The sequence below is a fragment of the Muntiacus reevesi genome, chromosome 10 (assembly GCF_963930625.1).
Source record: "Muntiacus reevesi chromosome 10, mMunRee1.1, whole genome shotgun sequence".
NCBI classification, from domain to species: domain Eukaryota; kingdom Metazoa; phylum Chordata; class Mammalia; order Artiodactyla; family Cervidae; genus Muntiacus; species Muntiacus reevesi.
Window position 1 is genome coordinate 30,875,816 of NC_089258.1, and position 25,962 is coordinate 30,901,777.

A 25,962-nucleotide genomic window follows, 5' to 3' on the forward strand; every position below is an offset into this window, starting at 1 on the left:
GTAGTGGTTTTTGCCATACATTGACATGAATCAGCCATGGATTTACATGTGTTCCCCATCCCGATCCCCCCTCCTGCCTCCCTCCCCATCCCATCCCTCTGGGTCTTCCCAGTGCACCAGCCCTGAGCACTTGTCTCATGCATCCCACCTGGGCTGGTGATCTGTTTCACACTTGATAGTATACTTGGTTCAATGCTATTCTCTCAGAACATCCCACCCTTGCCTTCTCCCAAGAGTCCAAAAGTCTGTTCTATACATCTGTGTCTCTTTTTCTATTTTGCATATAGGGTTATCATTACCATCTTTTTAAATTCCATAAACATGCGTTAGTATACTGTATTGGTGTTTATCTTTCTGGCTTACTTCACTCTGTATAATGGGCTCCAGTTTCATCCATCTCATTAGAACTGATTCAAATGTATTCTTTTTAATGGCTGAGTAATAAAAATTTATTTCCCTGCCTTCTGAAATAGAGTAAAAATAATATAAACTTATTTGAAAAAATCATTTATAGTTGTTATCCTCGATGGACTTTTGATATATTTTCCTATATCCCACAGCCCTTTGGCGTGGGGTGGGGGTGGGGTAGGGGGTACGGGGAGGATATCAGCTGTTTGCCCCTCAGAGTTACTATATGCTGAGCTAGGCTAAGATTACTGGGTTTTTATTTCTGGATACAATTTTTATGTGTCCTCTTTTTTTGTGGTTTATCTTTTCTTGTAATCACAACTGTTTCTAATGATAACCTTTTCCTATGTTTTAAATTCCTAATTTGCTGTGGAACAATTAATAAGATAAATAAAATTCTGTAACATTATGGTAGTGTGTTAAGGGACTTGGCTTTAAGTATATGCTTTTGTCTCACAGTTTTTCAATCCTCAGAGCTCTTCGGATACACATTCTCAGAGCTGGTTCTAAATTAGCAATACGTCTGAAAAGGAGCTATCACCTCTACTTTGATTTTTATCTGCTCAACTGTTGTCTTTTATCCTTAATCTTCTACTACTCAAAGGTATTTTCTTTGAGCTTAATTACTGACAAAGCTTCACCTACAAAAATTCCACTGATGTCTATGGAAGGATACTCACCTGATCTTCCAAAAATAACTGAACCAAAAAAAAATAAATGTTTTAAAAAATATATATTATTTTCTTCTTATTGAAAAAGTAATATGTGTTGATTATAGAAGGCTTAGAAAATATGAGAGAAGTAAAAAGTTTTCTAGAATTCTTCATCTAGAGATAAACCCTGTTAATATTTGCTGTACTTTTCCTGTGCTTATATACTTACATATGCAAAGGAAAATAAACATTCTAGTTTGTTAACTATTTATTAATTTTGAGGAAGTATACGACAAGCTCTTGAAGTCAGTTCCCTATTTGGGTATTCAAGTGGACTACACTCAAGTAGTTAATTTAAGCCAACAGAATTTTTCTATTTTTTTTCCTTCTTTAATATTTTGCATAATAAATATTCTGTTTCAACCATGTCAATTTTTGTTCCAATAAAATTCTATTTTCTGTAGCTATTGCTGTAAAAAGAAAATCAAACACTATCTGTTGGCTCCCCTCTTAGCAAATTGCAAATTTTACTATTTATTATTTTATGATTTATTATTTACTTTCCTTTCTCTCTTTTTCTCTCTCTATTCCTTTACATATTTTGTTTTTGATGATTAAGCTGGAGTTTTAAATCCAGATTAGCATCAAGTTACTATTTTTGACATAATATATCTGCTTAATCAGCAATTAAGTTAGATAGCTATATTAATTTTTAGAATCATAGAAACCACTTTACTGCTCATTAACAGCAATTTTAGAGCATGATTATCCCATTTTTATGTTCTTTATTTTTATTTATTCCTCAGTTGCCTGTAGGGATTTATATTTTGAGATGATCACATGTGTAGTGACATTTGGGGGATTTAGATGTCTCAAAAAGGTTGGCAATCCTTATATAAAAATGATAACATTTACAGAGTAGAAAAACTGACCATGACTTGCATTAGTTGTCTTAAATGCTTTGTCTGACTTTGGTAATCATATGAATACTAGGAGTAATGACAATTACTACCCTCTATTGAGCTCAGACGTTGTATAAAGTGCGGTGCTTGCCACTTTCTTTTATCTCTAATCCTTGTAGTAACTTTGCAAAGATGGTTATTACATACTGCAGACAGGATGAAACAGAGGTTTGGAGAGGTTCAGTCAGTTCCCCAGCATCTTTACATCCAGCAAAAGCAGAGAGCCTGCAACAGAGGTCTGCTGGGACTGAGTCCCTATTCCTTCCCAGCCTTTGGGACTGGGGGAACTTGTTAAAAAATGCAAAAATTCAAAAGTTCTTTTTATGGTAAGACTTTATCCCTAATGGTTTGTTTTTCCATTGAGAGGCATAATGTCTGGCTCCATTATTATTATTATTATTTTTGACATCAGTAGCCATGCTGATGAAAACCTAAATCCATTAATTCATAAGAGTTGCAAATTCTGAGATTTGAATTCTATCATTACTGACTGGAGCTCATTTACTATTTGGTTATCTAGTCATTTAGTTGGGGATCTCTGGTGGCTCAGCTGGTAAAGAATCTGCCTGCAACGCAGGAGACTTGAGTTTGATCCCTGGGTTGGGAAGATCCCCTGGAGAAGGGAACGGCTACCCACTCCAGTATTCCGGCCTGGAGAATTCCAGAGACTTCCAGAGTTCATGGGGTCTCAAAGAGTCACTGAGTTAGCCTTGAAAAGATACTTTTCCTCCTTTTGTTGTACTTTCAAAATAATGAATTTGCTCATGGAAATCCCCTAAAAGTTACCAAATAATCTTTTAGTATCATTATGAGTCTGTCATTCATGATGTATTTGATGTGTCCATTAAAGTTATTACCCTTAACTACGCTAAAAAGGTTTCATTTTGGCCATCTTGGGACCCTCATTCAATTGGCTCCTGAGATCTTTTCTTAAAACTTTATTTACTATTTCTGGCTTTGTTGGATCTTTGTTGCTGCATGGACTTTTCTCTAGTTGCGGTGAGCAGGGGTTACTCTCCACTTGTGGTGCACAGGCTTCTCATCGCAGAGGCTTCACTTGTTGCAGAGCACGGGCTCTGGAGTGAGAGAGTTTCAGCAGATGTAGTTCCTGGGTTCTAGAGCAAAGGCTCAATAGTTGTGGTGCACAGGCTTAGTTGCTATCCTGGCATGTGGAATCCAGAGAAGGCAATGGCACCCCACTCCAGTGCTCTTGCCTGGAAAACCCCATGGACGGAGGAGCCTGGTGGGCTGCAGTCCATGGCATCGCGAAGAGTTGGACATGACTGAGCAACTTCACTTTCACTTTTTACTTTCCTGCATTGGAGAAGGAAATGGCAACCCACTCCAGTGTTCTTGCCTGGAGAATCCCAGGGACAGGGGAGCCTGGAGGGCTGCCGTCTATGGGGTCGCACAGAGTCGGACACGACTGAAGCGTCTTAGCAGCAGCGTGTGGGATTGTCCTGTCCCTGGGATTGAACCCATGCCTCCTGTGTTGGCAGGTGGATTCTTTACCACTGAGCCACCAGGGAAGTTCGTCTCCTGAGTTTTCTTTTTCTTTTTGAAATATATTGTCCTTGATAGATTCCTCCTATCTCATATGATAAAGATTTTCTAGGCTAATCTTTTACATACCATGTTCTAGACCTAGATTTGATTATTTCTGTAAATAACTGGACATAAATATTTAGAGATAGTCTCTTAGGTGCTTCAAACATGTAGCTTGGAATAATAACAACTGCTATAACATCTCTTTCGATTTTGTGGTTACTACTAGGGTATTTCCAAAAATTTTAAGGTAAATTATCCACTTCCTCAAATTTAATGACCCATCAGTTTTCTCTAGATTTTATACCACTTTTCTTCTTAACAAAATGCAAGGTTAGTACTCTCACATGAAGAACAACTGAGTTTCAAAAACAGAAAAGCTCTCCAATTGCCATCAACCATTACATTATCATCCTTTTCTCCCCTAAAAAAGAATCTTTTGAGGAAATAAAACAAGGTCCACATAAGCCTAGTTTCATCTCTCATGGACCTTGCTTATGAAAATTCTCTGATTCTACGGTCAGCAGGAAAATAATGGAACACACCATTCACACTCAACAAATCTCTGGCAATGAACACTTCTGAAAAACCTACATTTAATACCATTGTAACAATAAAAACAGGGAAGAAACTTTCCTGAAAAACCAAAGGGCAACATTATACAGTATAAAAAAGGCCTCTTACATTTCAAGTTTGATGATGTGATCATGTTTTGATGGCAGCATTCCCACCAGAGTAAATTGGTCCTGCTAATAGGATTTTAATATTACAAACCAGGCAGGCGTGATCTTGAGACCCATCATTTGGTTAAAACAGCTCTGAGGAGTTTTTTCCAGGCTATACCTACCTTAAGAGAACCTGGTATCTCAATAAAAAACCCTCCAAGGTATTTGAGCCCATGGCTTGAGGAAATTCTAGCTGTGCATACTTAAATCCCTGTAGACACTGCCCCATATGGTTAAGGGGAGGCCAAAACATAGGCTTAAGTGACCAACTAAAGTAACAATAGCAGTTTTGGGGCAGGTATGTAAACTCCATGTTTTTCATGGCTTTGGTTTTTTAATTTGAAACTTATTCTGCTTTTTAAAATTATAAGTCACTTTAAATACTTCTAAGAAAAGATTAAGCTATAAGGCAACAATGTATAAAAAAGTGTAAAAAATTCTTTTAGGACCCAAATCAATGAGGTAAAATGGTATAATACTAAAAATATTCCTAAGTATATTGGAAAAACAAATTAATTCTAGTTAAACAATTTGTTTGCTTACCTCTAATTCATAGCCAGTTTCACAGTGATAAGTAATCATGCTTTCAAAGTTGTATTCACTGCCAAACACAAATCCATGTTCTGGACTTTCAGGTTTCCCACAAGAAATTGGACTGCAAGATTCATCAGAAAATGGGGGCTCCCAGGTGCCGTCAAGCTAAATAACAAATTGTAAGTTACACTTAGGAATTAGTGCACATGAATGAAGACGTCTGCAAATACTGCTCATATAACAGGATAATCCTCAAATGATAGTCAAAGAGAACTTGCTACTACTTCTGCTACTTATTATCTTTGACCTTAAGAAACACACGTTAATTATCAGATAGTCATCAGTAAACAATTTTAGACATTTCTAAAACTCATAAAACAAACATTTTCTTCCTAATAAAATTCTTAAAAAAAAAAATCAAGAACACCAAGAAGTACGTCTTCATTATGATAACAGTATGGTAGATACAAATATTCCATGACTTAATACACCCTTATATTTTACATAATTCTACATTTTAATCTAAAGCTGATAAGAAATAGACATGTTTAGGCATACCACCCAAAGTTTAAAAAGATGGCTTCCCTTTCTCCATGTCAACATGAATACTTGAAAACATTCTAAGACATATTGTGAGCAAGTCACAAAGTTAAAAAAAACACACACACACACACACACACAGAGACATTACTTTGCCAACAAAGGTCTGTGGAGTCAAAGCTATGGTTTTGCCAGTAGTCATGTATGGATGTGAGGGCTGCACCATAAAGAAGGCTGAGCACCGAACTGACGCTTTCAAACTGCGGTGTTGGAGAGTCCCTTGGACTGGAAGGAGATCAAACCAGTCAATCCTAAAGGATATCAACCCTGAATATTCACTGGAAGGACTGATGCTGAAGCTCCAATACTTCGGCCACCTGATGCAAAGAGCCAACTCATTGGAAAAGAGCCTGATGCTGGGAAAAACTGAGGGCAAGAGAAGAAGGGGGTGATAGAGGATGAGATGGTTGAATGGCATCATTGGCTCAATGGACATGAGTTTGAGCAAACTCTGGGAGATAGTGAAGGACAGGGAAGCCTGGTGTGCTGTAGTCTATGGAGCTGTAAAAAGTTGGACGTGACTAAGCGACTGAACAACCAAACACACACACACATTTACTTTATTCCCCCACCACCACAATTAGTATTAACATTTTCCAGTCTTCTTTTGGAGTGTACAAAGAGGTGCATACAGATGTTTCCCTTGAAGACAGTTGTTCTCTGCTAACATTATATTGTCTTCTTTGAGGAAACAGCATATGAGTTGAATAGCATTCGAAACAGGACTTGAGACTAAACATTTTATTCTACACATGAGCCAAAAGTAATTTTACATATATTAATATACACCTGTCACATAATTAACCATTCCCTTAATGTTGGAAATATACATTATATCTAATTTTTCAATGCTGTAAATTATGCTTCAATAAATATATGTCTTGCACAGATTATCCTAGGTATTACTATTAACTTTTAAAAGCTACACAGTATTATTTTCTTTTGATGTATGTGGAGTTTATTTTAGCATGTATTAACTTTTCCCCTAGTGGGAAAAATTGTCATGATTCCTTTATTAGGATCTGCTTTTGACAATTTCTTCCCTTTCATTCATTTCTCCTTCTAAAAACTTCACACTAACGCCATGCTGATATGTTGTTGCTCAGTCACTAAGTCGTGTCTGACTCTTTGCAACCCCATGGACTACAGCACACCAGATGTCCCTGTCCTTCACTATCTCCTGGAGTTTGCTCAAACTCATGTTCATTGAGTCGGTGATGCCATCCAACCATCTCACCCTCTGTCGTTCCTTTTTCCTCCTGCCCTCAATCTTTCTCAGCATCAGGGTCTTTTCCAACGAGTTGGCTCTTTGCATTAGGTGGCCAAAGTATCGGAGCGTCAGCTTCAGCATCAGTTCTCCCAGTGAATATTCAGGGTTGATTTCCTTAAGGATTGACTGGTTTGATCTCCTTGCAGTCCAAGGGACTCTCAAGAGTCTTCTCCAGCACCACAATTCAAAAGCATCACTTCTTTGGTGCTCAACCTTCTTTATGGTCCAACTCTCACATCCATACATGACTACTGGAAAAATAGTAGCTCTGACTATATAGACCTTTGTCAGCAAAATGTCTCTGCTTTTCAATATGCCAACTAGGTTGCTCATAGCTTTTCTTCCAAGGAGCAAGCGTCTTTTAATTTCATGGCTGCAGTCATCTGAAAATCCCTTATTAAATTGGATTAGGAATGCTATGCTGACAGAAGCTAAGCAATTCTAAGTAACTTTATAAAGTGACATAAGCAGAGGCAGAATTTGACTCCAATTTCTTTCTTCTGCCTCTGCTCTTCTACTAAAACCAGAAACATACGTGGTAACAATCAGGGCTCATTTCTACGCACAGACTGTCTGTGTGTAAAGCATTCACATGGTTAGTCTGTCATGAAATCTTTTGTTATAGATATTTTAACATTTTATCTTTGATACTTTTCACCTACCCTTGGCACTTTATTTTTAAAAATGAGAATATTGGAAAGAAATATATGCTTTTATATTTCTATGAAAAAACTCCTCAAAGTCTTTGACAGGATTGGAAACTTGAGGCATTTTCTCTTTTCAGGATAGCAAGATACTGCCTGTGTGGCTGTATCTGTATCTATAGCCACACACTTATACACACAGTTACTTATACACTTACACATATATCCATATGTACACACACACACAGCATAATACACACTTACATATATATCCACATACACACACACTCACATATAGTATAATATATATATAGATGAGTTATACCATACATGTTCCAATTAAGAAAATCTTACCTGACATGTTGATATATTAACTCCCTCATAGGTATACCCTTCTGCACATGACACAGACACTTGCTTATTCACACTGAAATCATCTCCATGAACAAGTATATGTGTTACATTTGTTGGCAGAGGACATTTTTTAGGACTGCAAGAAATTATCTCAGGGAACCAATGACCGTCCTTCTGACAGGTGAATGTGTCAATATCTGTATCCATCATATAACCTTCTAGACACCTGCAATGGAAAAGAAAGTGAGTGCCTTAAATGGAGTGCAATGTATTTGGTGACTTATTCTTGGGTTCAAGAAGTTGCTACAAAGCTCAGCAGGCATTTTATATGACATATTAAAACTGACTCAAATGTCAGGGAGATGGTGTTGCCATGCAAAAACACCAGGATAACAATGATAATCAGATCAATCCTCAGTTATTCACATTAAAGAGGAGCCATGTCTAAACTTGCATTAAATTTTGTTGACATGATTTACCTTTGCTCTGGATAATACCATTACTGAACTCATTTTTATTCTGAAAACACCTAACAGTTCAAGAAATTCTAGACAAGGTTCAAAATAAACTCAGATACTAGTAAGAATACAGCACAATTAATTTTGTTTAGTAGCTATCATGTAACAGTAGTATTGGTGTTCAAACTCAAATCAATCTGACGCTAAACTCTCAATGATTTTGAAAATTTTGCATTTTTTTTCATTCAACAAATGTTTACAGAATATTTATTAAATTCCACTCACTGTTCTAATTGCTCTACAGATACTAAATCAGTTTCATGTCAACTCTCTGAATAGGTGTGATTATTTTTATTCCCATTTTACAGGTGAAGAAACACACCAGAGAGATGAAATAACTTCCCCAGGAAGCAGCAGAGCTGAGATTTCTGCCTAGGGAATCTGGCTCTAGAGGCCCTGCTTTTACCACTATACTGAAACCGTTTAATTAATATTTATTGGGTGGGTATATTTTCAAAATTTCACAAACCACCAGGCTAGGTTACAGTCACAGGTTTGCAAACTTGGAATGATCGGTTTACTAACAAGTGAAGATCTGAAGATAGTCAACACACAAGGAATAACAAACAGGAGAGTCTTAGGAAGCAGGTGGTACTGTGATTTCTCAAGCTATCTGACACATGAACATCCAAACAGAAAACTGCAAATGCACTTCAAAAGTAAGGAATAGTTTTTGTTTTTCTTCTTGGTGCATAAACCACTATTCCTTAGCTTTCATTTCACTAACAATCTTCCCTTGGGTCTGTTTCTTACTGCAAGTAAGAGAAAATGAAGGGCTAAAATGTCTACAACAGACAGGCTGAAGAAGACTTATTATTCATAAAACTTAAGAAGCCAATATGTGAAGAAATCCCTAATTCCTTCAGAGATACCAATAAAATCTAAATTGATTTAGAGGGCTGAGATATTGCACATTACAGGCATTCATTCCAGTAAAAATCTAAATTATATATTCATTCCATATTTTCTCATCTTTTTTTAATAGTATATTTTAAATAGAGAATTTTTCAGCAAAACATCACCATTTGTGCATTAAATGCTTAGTTGGCTCAGATAGCATAGGTTAGACGTCCTCTTAAGACTATCTCCTTATTCATGTTGCCATTGAAAGTATGTGACTTTTGACCTGAATTCTTCAGTTTTTGCCCTATTTCCCCAACATTTACATAGATGAATATAATTCTTAGGTGATACCAAAGAAATCTATCAGTGTATCATTCAAAAAAGAGCCGATGGTTTAATAGGTATTAAAGCTAGTTAGAGGATCTTGCTGGTCCAAGAAGCTCAACAGGACACATTAATTATGATAACTGTATTAGAAACTATAATCTGAAAATGTGGAAATTTACTTTTACGAGCCAATGTATGGATAATTATGGGTAGAATAAGGCCAAGTGTTAAAAGCTTCAGTTTTCGGAGAATAGCCCAGAGAAGATGTTTTCTTCCCAACTAGTTTAATTTCTGATTTATCACCTTTCATTTTACAACCCTCCTGTCTGCGCCCCTGCCCCTTGGAGACCCTAGAGCCACGGTCTTACCTGAGCTTCACTTGACTTTCATAGGTATATGCTTCTCCAGTTGCCACTGCATTGGAGACAGAGGGTGGAGGTCCACAGGACCGGGGCTCACAGGCTGGGGAAGGCTGGCTCCACGTCCCTTTCTCTGTACAAATCAGATCTGAACTGCCTCGGATGACATACCCAGGCTTGCAGGTGTAAGTGATCACATTTTCCTCCAATGAACCCCTCTCCATGATGAACGCATTTGGTATCGTTGGAGGAGAACCACAAGAAGGGTGTTCACAGCGTGGGAAGTCAGAGCTCCACTGGCCATCGGCTTCACAGGTGATCTCAGAGGGTCCCAGGATCTGGAAGCCGTTGAAGCACCGAATCTGAGCTGCCTTTCCACAACTGAAATCTGTCCCATTAACAGCTCCACTCTGAATGGTTGGTGGGGAGCACTTGCAAGGCAAGCAGGAAGGTGGGCTGCCGCTCCAGGAGCTATTAGAGAGACACTTTCTTGAAGGACTTCCATGGAGCTTGTAACCGGGAAGGCATTGATACTCTATTTGCCCCCCACGATAAAAGGAAAAACCATTAGGAAAGCCGCGGTCAAGATCTTCAGGAAGGCTGCAGTTGACTGGTTTACACACAGGAACCTGGGCATCCCAGTTACCATCTGACTGACAGGTGAGTTTGGGGGCCCCATGTAAGGCATACCCATCCTGACAGCGGAACACCACTTCCTTCCCGAAGCCATAGTCCAGGCCATCCATCACGCCATTTGCCACCTGTGATGGGGGAGCACACTGGATGGGCACACAGGTGGGAGTGTTTCCACTCCAACTTCCATCAGCAAGACAGACACGACTGCCGGCCCCCTTCAGTAAGAAGCCCGTGTCACAAGTGTACTCAACCTCTTTCTGGAATGTGTACTCCTCTCCCGCTACCTGGCCGTTGGCTGAGCTTGGAGGTGACCCACAGTCCACGGGAATACAAACTGGCTCGTCCCCATCCCACGTTTTATCTTCCTGGCACGTTCTCCTGCTGGTGCCATTCAGCACATACCCAGAATTACACTCATAGTACAGCACGCTCAGGTACGAGTAGTTGCCTCCTTGGATGGAGCCATCCGTAACTGGATTTGGTTTGGGGCATGAGACGGCCTCACAGCGTGGGGAAGCACCGCTCCACTCCCTGTTCCCTAGACAAAGTCTGATGTCGGAGCCCACCAGAGTGTGCCCAGGTTTGCAGCTATACCGCACGGCACTGCCCATGGTTGTCTCTGTAACTTGCAGAAGGCCATTTTCAGGAGCAGCGGGCAGGTCACATTCAATTGAAATGCATGACGGTGCACTGCCATTCCAAGTTCCATCTTCCTGGCAGATCAGCACAGCGTTCCCCAGGAGTTCATACCCCGGATTGCAGCTGTATGAAATCAGGGTGTTGTACCGAAATTTTGCTGAATGCATAGCAGGAGACCCCTTCGTGTTCCCCAAGGTTTTAGCCACTGTTCCCAGATGATGAGGGGGGTGAGGAGTCACATGCGGAACTTCCATCATATCATCTTCTTGGTTAAAATATCCCTGACCATCTCTGACCACAGTAGAGTCTCCAAAATCAATGTGAGGGGGGAGACCACAGTCGATGGGTACACATGTTGGGATGGAGCTTGACCATCCAGACTCTTCACAGGTCTGCATGGCGTGACCAGCTACCTGGAACCCAGGGAAACAGCTGTAGATGATCACGGCACCGTGGCTGTAGTCTGCACCTTCTACAAACCCGTTTTCAATGGCTTGTGGGGGATCACAGTGGATGGCATTGCAAGACGGGACGCCCACATCCCAATCGCCTGTCTCTAAACAAGTCAAGGCTTTGGGACCTTCAAGCCTGAAGCCTCGGTCGCAAGAGTATGTAACGGTTTGCCCATAATGGAGCTTTGTGTAAGAGAATTTGCCATTCAAAATCTCCTTGGGCTTTGGGCACTCAATGGGTTTACAGGTTGGTTTTTTCCCAAGCCAGTGACCATCTTCTCCACAAAGAGTGGTGGTATTGCCCACCAACTCAAAGCCTGGCTTGCAGGTGTACAAAGCTGTGCTTAGGTAGGCAAGACCTTGCACATCGACGATGCCGTTGAGGATTTCCTCAGGTTGCGGGCATTCTACTGGCACGCATTCTGGCAGTGGAGAGCTCCAGGTACCATCAGCTAGGCAGGAGGTGGTAGGATCTCCTTTTAAGAAAAACCCATCCACACAAGAATACTTGACAGTACTTCCAAAATGAAGAGCAGAAGAAGGAGCAGGGACACCAAAGGAAATGAGGGGAGGTGGGAGGCACAGAACCATCTTACAAACAGGAAAAGAATCATTCCACTGCTGGGATGGCAAGCATCTCAGGACAGAGCGGCCCTGGAGGACGTGCCCTTCCTTACAGGAAAATGTCACCACTCCCGCCTCCGTGGTCAACTCCTTCAATACGAGCTGGTTCTCCAAGAGGGGTGGCTCTGGGCACTTGGCAGGCACACACTTTTGGTTTGGTTTCTTATTCCATTTGCCAGATTTCAGGCATGTCCAAGAATGATCACCGATAAGCTCATAACCCTCATTACAGAAAAAGTGAACCTTGGCCCCTACTTCAAAATTTTCTCCTTTTGTGTAGCCATTCTGAATTGGGGGAGGTTTCCCACAGTTGAGAGGGATGCATGACAGAGGGGATTCACTGTGCCAGTGGCGATTGGCTTGGCAGACAAACACAGGACTTCCGACTGACTTATAGCCTGGATTACACTGGTACCTCACTTCACTCTCAAAGGTCCTGCCAGTTGTATGCTGGGTAACAGGGAGAAACAATTAAACACAGTTTGTATAACAGATAATATAACTGACAAAATACAATGAATCATAGGAAAGAACTAAACTAAAATGTCTGTGTTAAAATAAGTCAATTAAAACATAAGCAAATGAGGACTTATATTTTTCCAATAGGTCCACTCTATTTTTTCAATTTAAATAAATGAAAAAGATGGTAGAAGGTCAAATTAAGTAATCAGTCCCTACAGCAGAAATACTAGCCACAGTGGTAAGACCATAATAAGGAAAAAATCAAGTCTCTAAATTGATTGATGAGAAGATGGAGCAATACCAAAAATTATAAACTGCTTGGTAAATTAAAAAAATCTCACAATGTTACAGTTTGTTGTTTTACTCACAGAAAAGAAAACATACACAACACAAAGATACATCTGTTTGTGCTGTTTAAAAAATACTTTTTTTAATGGGTATGGACCTATTGTCAGAGTTTTGCATCCATTTTTAATGCACTTAAAAAAATTGCTGTCATAACATAAGGGTGGAAAATAAAAAGTAGTATTTTCTCTTTTAAACAAAAAAATATAATATTCATGATCTCAACATTCAGATACATAAATATATAATAATCATTTTGGGCAACACTAAGATGAATGAGTTATGAAAACTTTGAAAACATTACAATGGTTCTTTCTTTAGTGATCACGGTAAAGTGTAGCTTCTAAGCTGCAGTAATCCTCCCAGTATTTGGACATAATTATTTACTTTGTTTACGTACTTATTTCTTGGGTACCCCACATACATGTAAATACAATGATGGACCTAATCACAGATCTATTCCAAATTATTAAATACTAGATCTCGATTGCTTACCTGATACCTAGTAGGAGCTCCAGAAATATTTGTTAAATGAATAAACGAAGAAAGCCTTCTTACATATACTAGACACTCTCATTTCAATGGAAAGTTAATACATCTGAGCAAAGGTCTCAGACAAAGGCTTTCACTGCTTTAAAATATAAAGGAGAAACGGTGCTATATGCATGTGTGAATTTTTAAAAAGTATTTAATTAGAATATAATCTCTTTAAAATGGCCCTTGATTTGGGGGAACAGATATTTTGATAGATTTAATGAGCAGACACATATTAATGAGAAAGGAGGACATTTGTGGATATGACGTAATGCTTTTTTGCCCTGATAAAATTACCTTTAGGTGCCCTAAAAGAAAATCACAAAAGCTGTCCTACAGGGAATGGATGGTTTACCACCCTCCCTTGTGTCTAAAAATTAGAAATGATAACATATTTCTCTAGGTTCCTTTTCGACCTTGACTTCTATAAAAATAAATAATACATCCATCTTGCAACAACTTTTATAAAGCAAAATGATATTTTCTTAAAACGGTTTTATTGTAACTTCATGGTTAGGGCTAAGATATTGCTAAAAAGTATTTCAAATGTCTGTATGCTAGCAGAAGGTAGAAAGCTATAGATTAACAGGATTTATAACCTCTATCAAATTCTCTCCAATATTTACTGCCTATAGATTCAGTCTCTTGTTATTCAGTTATATGCCCCGGCTTCTCTTTTTTTCAATAGCATTTTAAAAAAATTGGAAGAGAGTTGCTTTAGAGCATTGTGCTAATTTCTGCTGTAGAGCAAGGTCGATTAGTCACATGTATAAGTATATCCCCACTTCTGTGGCTTTTCCCCCCACACCCCTGCTTCTAAGTAAGCCACACAGTGGGCTGGCCCTGTCAGCGATGAAAGCCAGGGACACTTGTGGACCAGTCTCTTACCTCCAGGAAGCCGTTCTCGACCCTCGGAGGCTCACTGCAAGACACAGGCTGGCAGGTGGGCATGGGGCCGCCCCACTGACCTGTGGCTTCGCAGGCACTCTTCTTCTCCCCTTTGATGTAGAAGCCCCTGTTGCAGCTGTAAGCCACCACGGCTCCAAAACTGTAGTTTGACCCAATTGCATAGCCATTCAGGATGCTGGGCGGCTCCCCACAGCGCAGAGGGATGCACCGGATGGACATGGGGGAAGGCTTCCACTGCCCGCCTCGCAGACACTCAATCTTCGCTGAGGTGTTCAGGACGAAACCCTCCATGCATTTGAAGCTCACAACTGAGCCTACTGCAAATCTTGCTTTGCTCACAGATTCCAAGATGCTGTAGGAAACAGCAGGAGGTTTTTCACAGAAATGAGCGATACAACGGGGCATGGCCTGACCTTCCGGGGGAACCCACTTGCCCTGGGCATTGCAGAGGAGCTGGGAGTTGTCTGCCAGGCTGTAGCCGTCTGAGCAATAGTAGAACGCGATGTCTCCAAATAGTCGATGGGCGGTCTCTGGGGAGGCGTGTTCCACGCTGGGCGGCTCGTCACAGGAGACGGCCAGACATTGCTGGTCACTTCTGCTCCACTGGCCAGTGGCCAGGCACTCAATAGTATCAGGACCAGCAAGGGTGTAGCTGTTAGATTGGGGAGAAAGAAACAGTAACCAAGTATATTATTTGAGAAAAGCTGTTTGCATCTTCTTATTCTGTCTTTTATTTTTGATCTTTCCAACAATGACTTTACTTTTATCCTTTTTTAAAACAATATTTACTGTTCGAATTTGAGCTTATTGACCAGATCATCTTCATTTAAGATACACATCTTGGTAATAATACTGGGGCGTGTTCTGAAAGGGAAGTGGATTTTTGCTATTTAAGAAACTCTAAGAATTGTTACACATTTTCTTACAAATAAAAATGAGGAATAAGTTATGATTCTGTTTGACTCAACTTAGTTGGAACTTCATCTGTCTACAGAGGGTTTCAGTTGCTTGACTTGATCATTAGTCCTAAAAGCTCTGATGAACCATAGGTAGCCTCTATGTAACTCTTAGTTATTCTCTTACTTATAATCAATGAACTTTAAAGGAGAGATTATAATTTCAGTCTCCAATGTTTCCTAAGGCCTTAACCACACTGTTAGCATTAAAAGCTGTGTCTGAATATGGCTATGTGACCAGCACAAATACATTTTGCTTAATAACTCTGTCTTTTTTTATGCACAAGGCTTTTCACCATATATGATGATAGACTGATGACTTACAAAAATCTTACATTATTCTCGAGTACTCTCTCAATGAAGTAGAACAAAATATTAGGATATGCAGTATTACAACAATTACACTGTGAGTTTCATTTTCACTTTCTTACTAAAGATAAAGAGGATGGGGAGACTGAAAGGAATGCCTAACATCCAATCGGTCCATCGTTCTGATACTAATGAAGGGTAAGGGGACTGAAATAATTTGGTAGCAACTGAACTCTGCTTAGAAATATTAATTTCTTCATTTTACAGTGATGGTTCAGAAGGCTACATAATCTGCTGAGAATCACACAGATGCAGGCAGCAGAGTTAGGATGTGATTTTGGTTTACTGAATTCTAACTTTTGTCTTCTCTCTCTCCTTCTCTCCTTAAAATGAGATCAGTTACATCACAGATGGTGGGTATCCTGTGGAAACTGTATGTCAGTGTTATTCATACAAATTATCTGACCAACTGTTCAGCAGATTCTCAAATCATCAGTTAGTAAACATCTCCAATTTCAATTATGATAGAGAGGGTGGAATTCCTTTATATTTATTGGTAAGATTTATGAAATCTATAGAAAACAGAGGTCAGGTAAAAAAATGATCGAGCAACATCAGAGATATTTGTAATCTCCCTATCTAAAATAGTCTTATTATATTTTTATGCTGTGTGTAGAAATGGTCTCAAAGCAAACACTCATAGCTGTACTCAATAGCTAAGGAGTCTCCAGTTGGGGTCTGCTGGAGCTCAAGGTGGTGGATTAGCTCAGTTCTTTGTATAAGAATCTGAACTTAATAAACTGTTAGGTGGCTTCCATCTTAAAGGGTCTGGGAAGATATACAAACTTTAATTTTATTATTAAAAATCCATTGTCCAAGGTCTGAATGCCTAGCTTCAGCTATTACTGTGTAGAATGTGCTCCATTTGTAGATATTCTCGATGTTTTCTAGTTTCATGGCACAATTTACATCTTTGGAACCATGCATCATCATTTTCACAAGGCCCTTTAATGTTGCTACTATATTTCATTGGCTGAAGTTTACAGACATCACCTGAGACATCCCTGATTTACGAGGATCCTTTGTGCTATCTATAAACTGCTTCCTTTATGTCATGAGACTAGCTGCTTTGAGGCAGAAACCTCCGCCTCCAAAACCTTCCTTATTCCTGAAGGCCTCTCAGGGACACAAAAATGGTGCTTTGTAATCTGGCAGCATTTTGTTAGGCCTCTGACCTCTGATCTGCTGGAAAATCTCCACTAACTATTCCCACTAACTACTCTTTCCTAATGGGAAAATCACAGTGAAAAAGCACTTCTGTAATGTAGTAGGAGATTACCACTAAATACTTGTATTTTGAACAAAATGAATTTAAAGAATGCATTTTTGATACTATCCATACTTTCCTAGAATGGACACCATCCCTTTGTCTTGACTTTTCTTTATCACTCTCAATCAACATTTAGTCCTTCATTGGACAATGAGGTGATGCTACGTGCTAGAATCCCTTCCCCTAGTGCACAAGGCGATACCAGTGCCTATACTTGTTTACACATCTGTGTCTCAGATGAAATAGCTTTTGAGAGGAGTCATGAAAAAAGCAGGAAAGGATGAAAAGTAACAGGAGCAAAGAAATGGGAGTGTGGTAGAGCCAGGGCCATCTGCAGACTTACAAACAGGAATGGCGTGTGAACAACTGGAAAAGGAAGCAGCGGTCTCTAGGATCTTGTGTGTTTTTGACAGGTTCTGATGGCTAATGAGTGAAAGTGTGGCAGGCACAAATGAACTGGAAACTGTATTTGACAGTTGCTCTGCCAAGGCATCTCATAAGATTTTAGCTGACAAAATGTTGCTAGAACAGAAAGATACTTAAGTGGTTTATTAACTGGATGACCCAAAGAGTACTGGTTAACAGAAGTAAGCTAGCTGGGCATTTCCTATCTTGTGAATGCCACAAAACTCTGTCCTTAGCCCACTGGTTTGTAAATAACACATAACTGTAGGGTGAAGGATGAGGGTTTTAATAGTCCAGTTCAATGTTTCTAATCTTACAAGGGAATACTTAACAAAGATAAAATGGAGGTCCTGTATATAGATGACAAAGAACAACCGCGCGGAGGGAAAGCCGGCTTAGAGGCAACCAGTGCCAAAGACTTTAGTTTCATCAAGCGAACTGAGTGAGTCAATGGTGACATCCTTAAAAGGGTTACTGTATCTCTAGAAACTCATTTACTCAGAGAAGAGAGATGAAATAAACAGTTATGTTTTAAGTACCATGCACCAGTCCCTAAATTTAGTGTCGTTTTTGTTGTAGTTATGTTCTAATTTGCATGTGTCTGTGTACATTCAGCTCCGGGTATCACAGTTCAAAAATGGCTATAGGCCTATTGGAATAGGCTCAGAGGACAGTGACTCTGAGACTGAACAGACTTGGTATCACTTCCATCTATGAGAAACAGAGAGGCAGATTTGAGGTTGAGCTGGCTGAAATGTCTGTCTCCCGATACCTTCACTTCCAACGCTGCGAGCTTGACATCTTAATCAGAGTGTAGGATCTTTTTTTGTTTTTCAGTCATGGGGATGTATGAAGGGCTGTGATCCCTTTCTGAAACTTATCAATTAGCTCCAATGATCCACTTGTAGGAGAACCTTGGGACCAAGCCATCAAAACTTGAATAGCTGGCATTTCAGAGAAGCAGAGAAATTTATACTGAATCACTTCAAAAGGTGGAAATAAAGCCAGTGCTTTAGATTAGATAAAATATTCAATGAAGATGAGGACAGGAGCTTATTAAAAATAACTGCCTTCTAAGATACATCAGTTAGTCTTTTAAGATGCTAAAGAAGCATATGTTCGCTGAACGACAAAAAGAGGAATTAATTTGTAGTTATTGCCTAGATAGAACTATAACCAGTCTTTGATCAAACTGCCACATCATTCCATTATGTTAGGAATCTAAATGAGTGCTCAGCTTTCTGGAGGATACAGTTAACCTGCTTATGTAAAAGAGTCGTTTAAAAATGATGAAGTTTTATACTGATGATAAGATACGGCCTATAAATGTTGGCTACCAAAACAGGAAAAACTGGAATTGGTAAAAATCTAAAATGTTGAAATATTTAATTTTATTCTGTGTGACATTTTGTAGTCTCATTCAAAAAACAATGCGGACACCCTTGAAGTCTGTTATCTAAAACCAGGCCATATATATTTTAAAACAAGGAAAAATTTCTGTAATTCCAAAGAAAACTGTCCCACTGATATTACAGTGATGCCATAGAAGGAACATTTTAGGATGAGCTGGCTGTAATGCATTATCATACTTTTAGAATGATTAAAAAAATCCTTTGAAAATGGGCAGAGTAATCTCCAGATGCAATTTTCAGTGGTTTGATTCATGGCATGAACACTTACTAATGGGCCTGGGCAGCTTTTTTTGGGGGGGGGGGGCAGCTTTATGAGAAGACTTTATGAGTGGGTTTATGAGTGGGCTATTAGCTCTTCTCTTAAGAAGTCTTAAAAGAGCAGCATACTAGCTATTTAAAGAGCTGTAATTTAATAAGATCAACAGAAAGTATAAATCTGTATCAGCAAGTAATTCTGTTTCCAATTGAAAAAGATTATAAAAATGTTATTATGGTATATACAGTAATTGCATTTTAAAAGTCTTTGAGAAGACTCAAAAGGGAGACATTCTATCAGGATGTAAGGCTGTCAATAATCCTTCCTTCCTATTGAATTTCTTACCAAGAGAGAATACATAAGGATGAAAAGGAAAATGGGAAATAAGCGATCATTCTGTAAGTTGGGGCAGAAAGCTAAAAACCCCCAGGGTAATGTTTTGATAAGAGATGGATTTGGAAGGCCAATTTCAGGGCAGGAGACAGAAATGAGACATTCTTTTTCTGCCATTCATCTTACTACTCTAGGCTCCCAAAGTCTCTGCTCTTCTATCCTTATCTTGAGAGGGTATATAGTCCCTTCTTAATCCAAGGAACGGCCCATGCAAAGCACAATACCGGTATAAAGAGACTAAAGCACTGAGACCAAAGCAAGAAGTGTGTACGTGCTCCCAACAAGCAGGAGAGGATAGCTCACACACCGTGCAGGGCAGTGGCCCGCGTTAGGCAGCCCAGGGGAGAAGAGGAAGCTGAGAGGGTTAGAGAGGGAACAGGTTCTTATCAGGCCAACAGCACCTTAGGAAACCGGAGGAGAGGACAGCACACAAAAGCCATTACACAAAAGCTATGACGTGAGCACAGTGATTCTATCCTGGCATAGAATAGACACAGTGAATGTTCTATGCACTTTCCCTTGTCGGGGAAGAGATGGAAAAGAAGTGAAGTGATAAGGACAAGCACTGGCTTCTTCTTCTGGCTAGAATATAGTCTGAAAACCGCCTCTATGTAACACTTGATGAAATACAACAAAAATTACTTTAAATGCATAGCTAAACTGACAACAAATGTGCCAGAATTGAAGAGGAAATTAAAAACAGAAAAGTCTGTGAATGAATGCTATGGTTGCCCTTGCTTTGGCCAGGAAAGGGAAGAACTAAGGGCAGTAAATATAACCTTGGAGTTGAAGTAGAGGGTAAAAGCTGAGCCTCTGGCATGATTCTATGTCCTGGAAGGACATTCAATGCAAGGATATTCACTAGAAAATTTGCACCTTGAGGCCCAGTGATATGACAAGTGAGATCCCTGCACTTGCTGGGAATCTGGTTAGGAGAAAAAGTTCCAGCTAAGGTAGCAGAACCCAGGGTTGCATCTCATGTGGATTTGAGGATAGGATTTATACCAATTGAGCTTCCCTGATAGTTCAGTTGGTAAAGAATGGGCCTGCAAAGCAGGAGACCCCAGTTTGATTCCTGGGTAGGGAAGATCCACTGAAGAAGGGTTAGGCTACCCACTCTTGGGCTTCCCTTGTGGCTCAGCTGGTAAAGAATCCACCTGCAATGCAGGAGAGCTGGGTTTGATCCCTGGGTTGGGAAGATCCCGTGGAGAAAGGAAAGGTTACCACTCCAGTATTTTGGCCTAGAGAATTCCATGGACTATATAGTTCCTGGGATCACAAAGAGTTGGACACGACTGAGTGACTTTATACCAATCGTTTCATATGGAAAGCCTTCAAACTGATAAATAAATGTAAAACTGGGTTCTGGTTGGTGATATTCTTGGGGTACACAGTAGAAAAAATAGTCTATACACTCAGACCACTAAAGAACTGTCATAGATAAAACAAGCCCCAATATTGTAAGGATATAATATAAAATTATAGAACACATGCATATTTTTCATCATGAATGGGTCAGTAGACAGAACAAATAGCAAGATGAGGGCACCAATAAATTGAGATAATAGAAAAAGTGGTCTAGAATCTTAAAAATAATATGAAATAAATAAGTTCAAATAATTAAAGACAAAAGCCTCAGAATTCTATTTAAAAAGAAGAGACTACATAAAAAGACACTTAAAAATAAAGAGTAATTTTAAAAATAAAAATATAGGAAATAAAAATTTTTAAAAAATGGACACCATTCAAAAGCAGATTATAGACAGCAGAAAGAGAAACTAGTGATATGGAAGATATAAATTAGGAAATTACCCAAATGCAACCCAAGTGTTTAAAGATATGGAAAATGTGACAGATAAATGAATATATAAAACAGAAGTAAAAGCTCTAGTATATATCTAATTAAATTAATATATATCTAGAAATAGAGAAGAGTGAAAGTGAAGAAGAGTGAAGTAAAAAAGAGTTTTTTTTAAAACTGGTGAAAGATACAAATCCTCAGATGTAAGAAGTACAGTGAGCCCTGAACAAGATGAATGACAATCAATGAAGCTTTAAGTCATAACACAGAGAACCACCAAAACAACAAAGACAAAAAAAAAAAAATCAAAGGGAAAACACATTGTGTATAAAGGAACAATTCAACCATTCTCTCAACCTCAGCACTACCGACATTTTGGACCAGACAAATCTTTTTTGTGGGAGTCTGTCTTATGCATTGTAGTATGTTTTAGCAGCATCCCCAGAGTATATCCGCTCACTGCTAATAGCATCTTTCCCTCAATTGGGACATCAAAAACATCTCCAGACCTTGTCTAATGCTCCTGAAGGGCAAGACTGCCCCTGATTAAGGACCAATAAATTAGACTGATGGAATCTTCAACAGAAACACTGGAAGTCATGGGACAATGGCATAACATCTTCAAAAATGTTTATGGAAGAAAACTATTAATGTAGACTTGTATACACAGCTGGGGGCTTCCCAGGTGGCACAAGAAGTAAAGAACATGCTGCCAATGCAGGAGATGTAAGAGATGCAGGTTCGATCCCTGGGTAGGGACGATCCCCTGGAGAAGGAAATGGCAACCCATCCCAGTGTTCTTGCCTGGAGAATCCCAAGGATAGAGAAGCCTGGTGAGCTACAGTCCGTAGGTTGCAAAGGATTGGACACGACTGAAGCAATTTAGCATGCATGCATGTATACCCAGCTAAATTATAATTCAAAAGAAAGGATAAAATACTATTATTTTCAGACAAAGATTGTCTAAAGTATATGCCAAAAGAAGAATATAAAGGACGTACTTCAGGAAGTAGAAGCATTAAACCCAAAAGGAAAGAGGGGGATGGAAAAAGCAATTTCCATGACCCAATAATTCCAACTCTTAGTATCTAGGCCAGAGGTATACTTTCTTCTAGGGACCAGGAGACATGTACAAGGATGTTTACATCAGCACTGTTGTGTCAGCAAATAAAGTGGAAATCAATTAACCCTCTACCAGTAGGGAAATGGGTAATTTAGAGATTGCTCATACTTATAAGGAAATTAAAACGAATCCTGCAATTAAAATGAATTCTGTTGATTTACGTGTATCAATAGTTATATATTAGGCTCAGCTTCTAAGTCGTGTCTCTTTTCAACCTCATGGACTATGCAGCATGCCGGGCTTGCCTGTCCTTCACTATCTCTCAGAGTTTGCCCAAATTCATGTCCCTTGAGTAGGTGATATTATCTAACCATCTCATTTTCTGCTGCCCCCTTCTCTAATAGCATCAATCTTTCCCAGCATCAGGGGTTTTTCCAATGTATCAATAAATATAAAAAACATGATGCTAAATGAAAATCAAGCTTCAAAATGATACTCCGAATATGAAGCAAAGTATACAAAAATTAAAACACATAAATTAACAGAATATTTATGAGGACCTTCATATATAATTGGAGAAGGAAATGGCAACCCACTCCAATACTCTTGCCTGGAAAATTCCATGGACTGAGGAGACTGGAGGGCTACAGTCCATGGGGTCGCAAAGAGTCGGACACGACTGAGCAACTTCACTTTCATTTTCATATGTAATAAAGAAAAATACATATTTACTTTGGAAAGAATAGGTGCTGAGAATGGCTTCCAGTTATGTCTGTAATATTGTATTTCTTTTTATAAAAAGAAATCTACAATAACTATGGCAAAAATTTAACACGCTCTTTTTATATCAGCAGTGGATACACAGGTAATTTTAATAGAGATTATTTGGGCTCTGTGCTCTTTTGTATATTTAAATGTTTCATTAGACATGTGCCCAGAAAAAAGGAATAACACAGAAGCTCTCCAGTCTGGCCATCCTCATAAGACTCTAAAGATGAGTAAATTATGTAAAGTGGAAAAACTGTTCTTCCTCTCATCAAGTTTTACTTTCAAAAACATGAAGCTATCTCTTAATAGCTAAATATTTTTTCCTTTAGAAAAAAAATGGGTGGTAGTGATTTGTGACTGCGTGTACTTTCTACTAATTTAGTTAAGATAGTTTCCCTTATATTATTAAAATGCCATCTCTCTACATAATGATGATGATAGGTGCGTGCGTGCTCAGCTGTGTCCGACTCTTGCAACCCCATGGACTGTATCTCACCAGGCTCCTCTGGCCATGGGATTTTCCAGGCAAGAATGCTGGAGTGAGTGGGTTGCCATTTCCTTCTCCAGGGGATCTTCCCGATTCAGGGTGTAAACCGGCATCTCCTGCATTGCAGGGAGATTCTTTACCACTGTGCCACCAAGGATGCCCAGCAACGATACAGAAAATACTGATAAAGCCATGATACTTCTTGCATATAAAAAGCACTTTAATGAAAACAGCCTCCTGCCCTTTAACAGCTATATCATTTAGGTTGACAGACTTGGTTTCCATCTTTCCAATGAGAAGAAAGCTCCCACAGAGTGTCTACTTGCTTATAGCTGAAGGAGTCTGTATGACAGTATGGCCCCAATACCTTCTGTTTTAACTATAAAATGGGAATAATATTTCTCCGGCCAAAACTCCCTCTTTGTGGAAGGGAACACCTGAGATAATTCACAGGAAAGTCCTCGGAAGAATGCAAAACCCTCTACAAAGGCTGGGATTTATCATCATTTTAATGCTATCTTTAGTTCATTTTTTAATAAATCCTTTTTTTCCCCATAATGTATAGACTTAACATTAGGCGAATACAGAACTCTTCTTATGATACAAATGAATGATTTATACAGAAAAAAAAAGAAAATATGGGAAATTTTATAAGAGATGAACTTTAAAACTACATGCGAAGACAAAGTTCTGGCAAGAGATATAGTAAAATATTACCAGCGTTTATCTTTGGGCAAGAGATATAGTAAAATATTACCAGCGTTTATCTTTGGGCAATTTAAAAAATACATTTTTATTTTCTAGTTTTACATAGTGGTATAGATTACTTTTGTAATCAGAAAAAAACCCAGAAGTAGTCAGTATCTAGTTATTATTTGAAACATTTATATTTGAAAAGATTTCACAAACATTTAAATAACTAATCTTATACAGTACTATGCAGTTCATTAGGAATCAGTTTTTAAATGAGTCAATCCACAGGGGAGAGATGAGGCCATCAAAAGTTAACTTCTACAAATTAACACAACATTGTAAATCAACTATACTTTAATAAAATAAGTTTTGAAAAGCTAATTCCTACACTGACATTTTAACATTCAAGATTTCTTTTTCTCACTTGTTAAGTGTTAAGACCACTTAACAAGTGTTAAGTGATGTTAAGATCTGGGATTTCTGTCAACTATTTGAGTATTTGACGCTCAAGAGCTTTTTGCAAGAAAATGTTGTCGCCACCTTCTGGCGGCCCGTATTAGTGGGATGGTCTTTTTATCTAAGTGACATGAACTTCAACATTCATGTTCTAGAAACTGTCCTCTCTTCTGACATCATAATGATGGCAGAGTTTGTGAGATATTGTCTTCTGGCTAGTCCACGCCTTACATAGTTCTAATCCTCACAATGGCCATAAGGAGTACGACCCTTTAATGAACTTGTAGAAAAAGCACAAAGAGGTTATACCATTTTCCCCAGGCTACACAGTAAGCAAATGACTGAACTGAGACACATACCAGAAAATGGCAACCCCTCTGCTGTTACTCGTTACAATTGTGTGAAAAGCAACTGTAAATCTGGAGTGTGAATGCTATCAACTGTCACCGCTAAAACATTTACTGAGGAAGCACGGGAAAAAATGAGCAATTAAATGCCAGATGATCTGGGATTTAATCATCCTTCAATTCTTTACTCCTTGCCTGAAACCTTAGGCAGATCACTGTCCCAGAGGGAACCTTTCCTTTCTCTGTGTCCTATGTGGTTTCTGTGGGCATAAAATGAGACAAGGAGTAGGAAGGCACTTTTTAAACTGCTTCCTATTTGCTTACATCTCTAAATGAAATGAGACCAGTAAAAATGTAAAAATCTGAACTCTATTATCTTTTTTTTTTTCATGTAGACGTGGCATCTTTGTGCTGTGACCTAAAGTCTTACCTTTGGTTTTGCAGGGGACAAGACACAAATGCTTATTTAAATGTGCTTTTTGCATCTGTAACTAAAATACCAGAATGCTTTCCACTGTACTGCCCAATGTCCATTATTCAAGGCCCAATTGGATAAATTACTTTAATTCTGGGAAAACACTATTTTTACAGGAGAATATGCTCCCTTTCTTACAAGAAAAGAATATCAAGCTCTCTCTGGCTTTGGCTGCCAGGAAATTTAACTTAGTGTTCAATGGAGTCCATCTGCAGTTGCGACCACCCTCTCCCAATAATCCTTTCCTTCCTCGGGTTTACTCACCCTTCTCTGCAAGCGTAAGTGACAGTGTTCCCGAAGGTGAAGTTACTCCCGGTGGTGACAGCATCTTTGATGGCCGGCGGCTCGCCACAGGAGACCAGACGGCAGGTAGGTGGCGCTCTATCCCAGCTGCCCGAGGCCGAGCACTCAATGGCCGAAGGGCCCTGCAAACTACAGGAAAGGTGCCGCTTCTTTCACGGGCTGTTG

General features: G+C 39.2%; 1 protein-coding gene across 1 annotated transcript in view; it reads right to left on the reverse strand.

The window, feature by feature from the left end:
- SVEP1 (sushi, von Willebrand factor type A, EGF and pentraxin domain containing 1) overlaps positions 1 to 25,962 on the reverse strand; it is a 190,062-nt gene that overhangs the window by 22,532 nt on the left and 141,568 nt on the right. The window contains exons 36-40 of the mRNA XM_065947403.1: positions 25,759 to 25,926; positions 14,323 to 14,995; positions 9,752 to 12,543; positions 7,696 to 7,921; positions 4,837 to 4,992 (exon numbers count right to left, since the gene is read on the reverse strand). Of these exons, the coding sequence (XP_065803475.1) occupies positions 4,837 to 4,992; positions 7,696 to 7,921; positions 9,752 to 12,543; positions 14,323 to 14,995; positions 25,759 to 25,926 (4,015 nt within the window). The remainder of the gene's footprint in view (positions 1 to 4,836; positions 4,993 to 7,695; positions 7,922 to 9,751; positions 12,544 to 14,322; positions 14,996 to 25,758; positions 25,927 to 25,962) is intronic.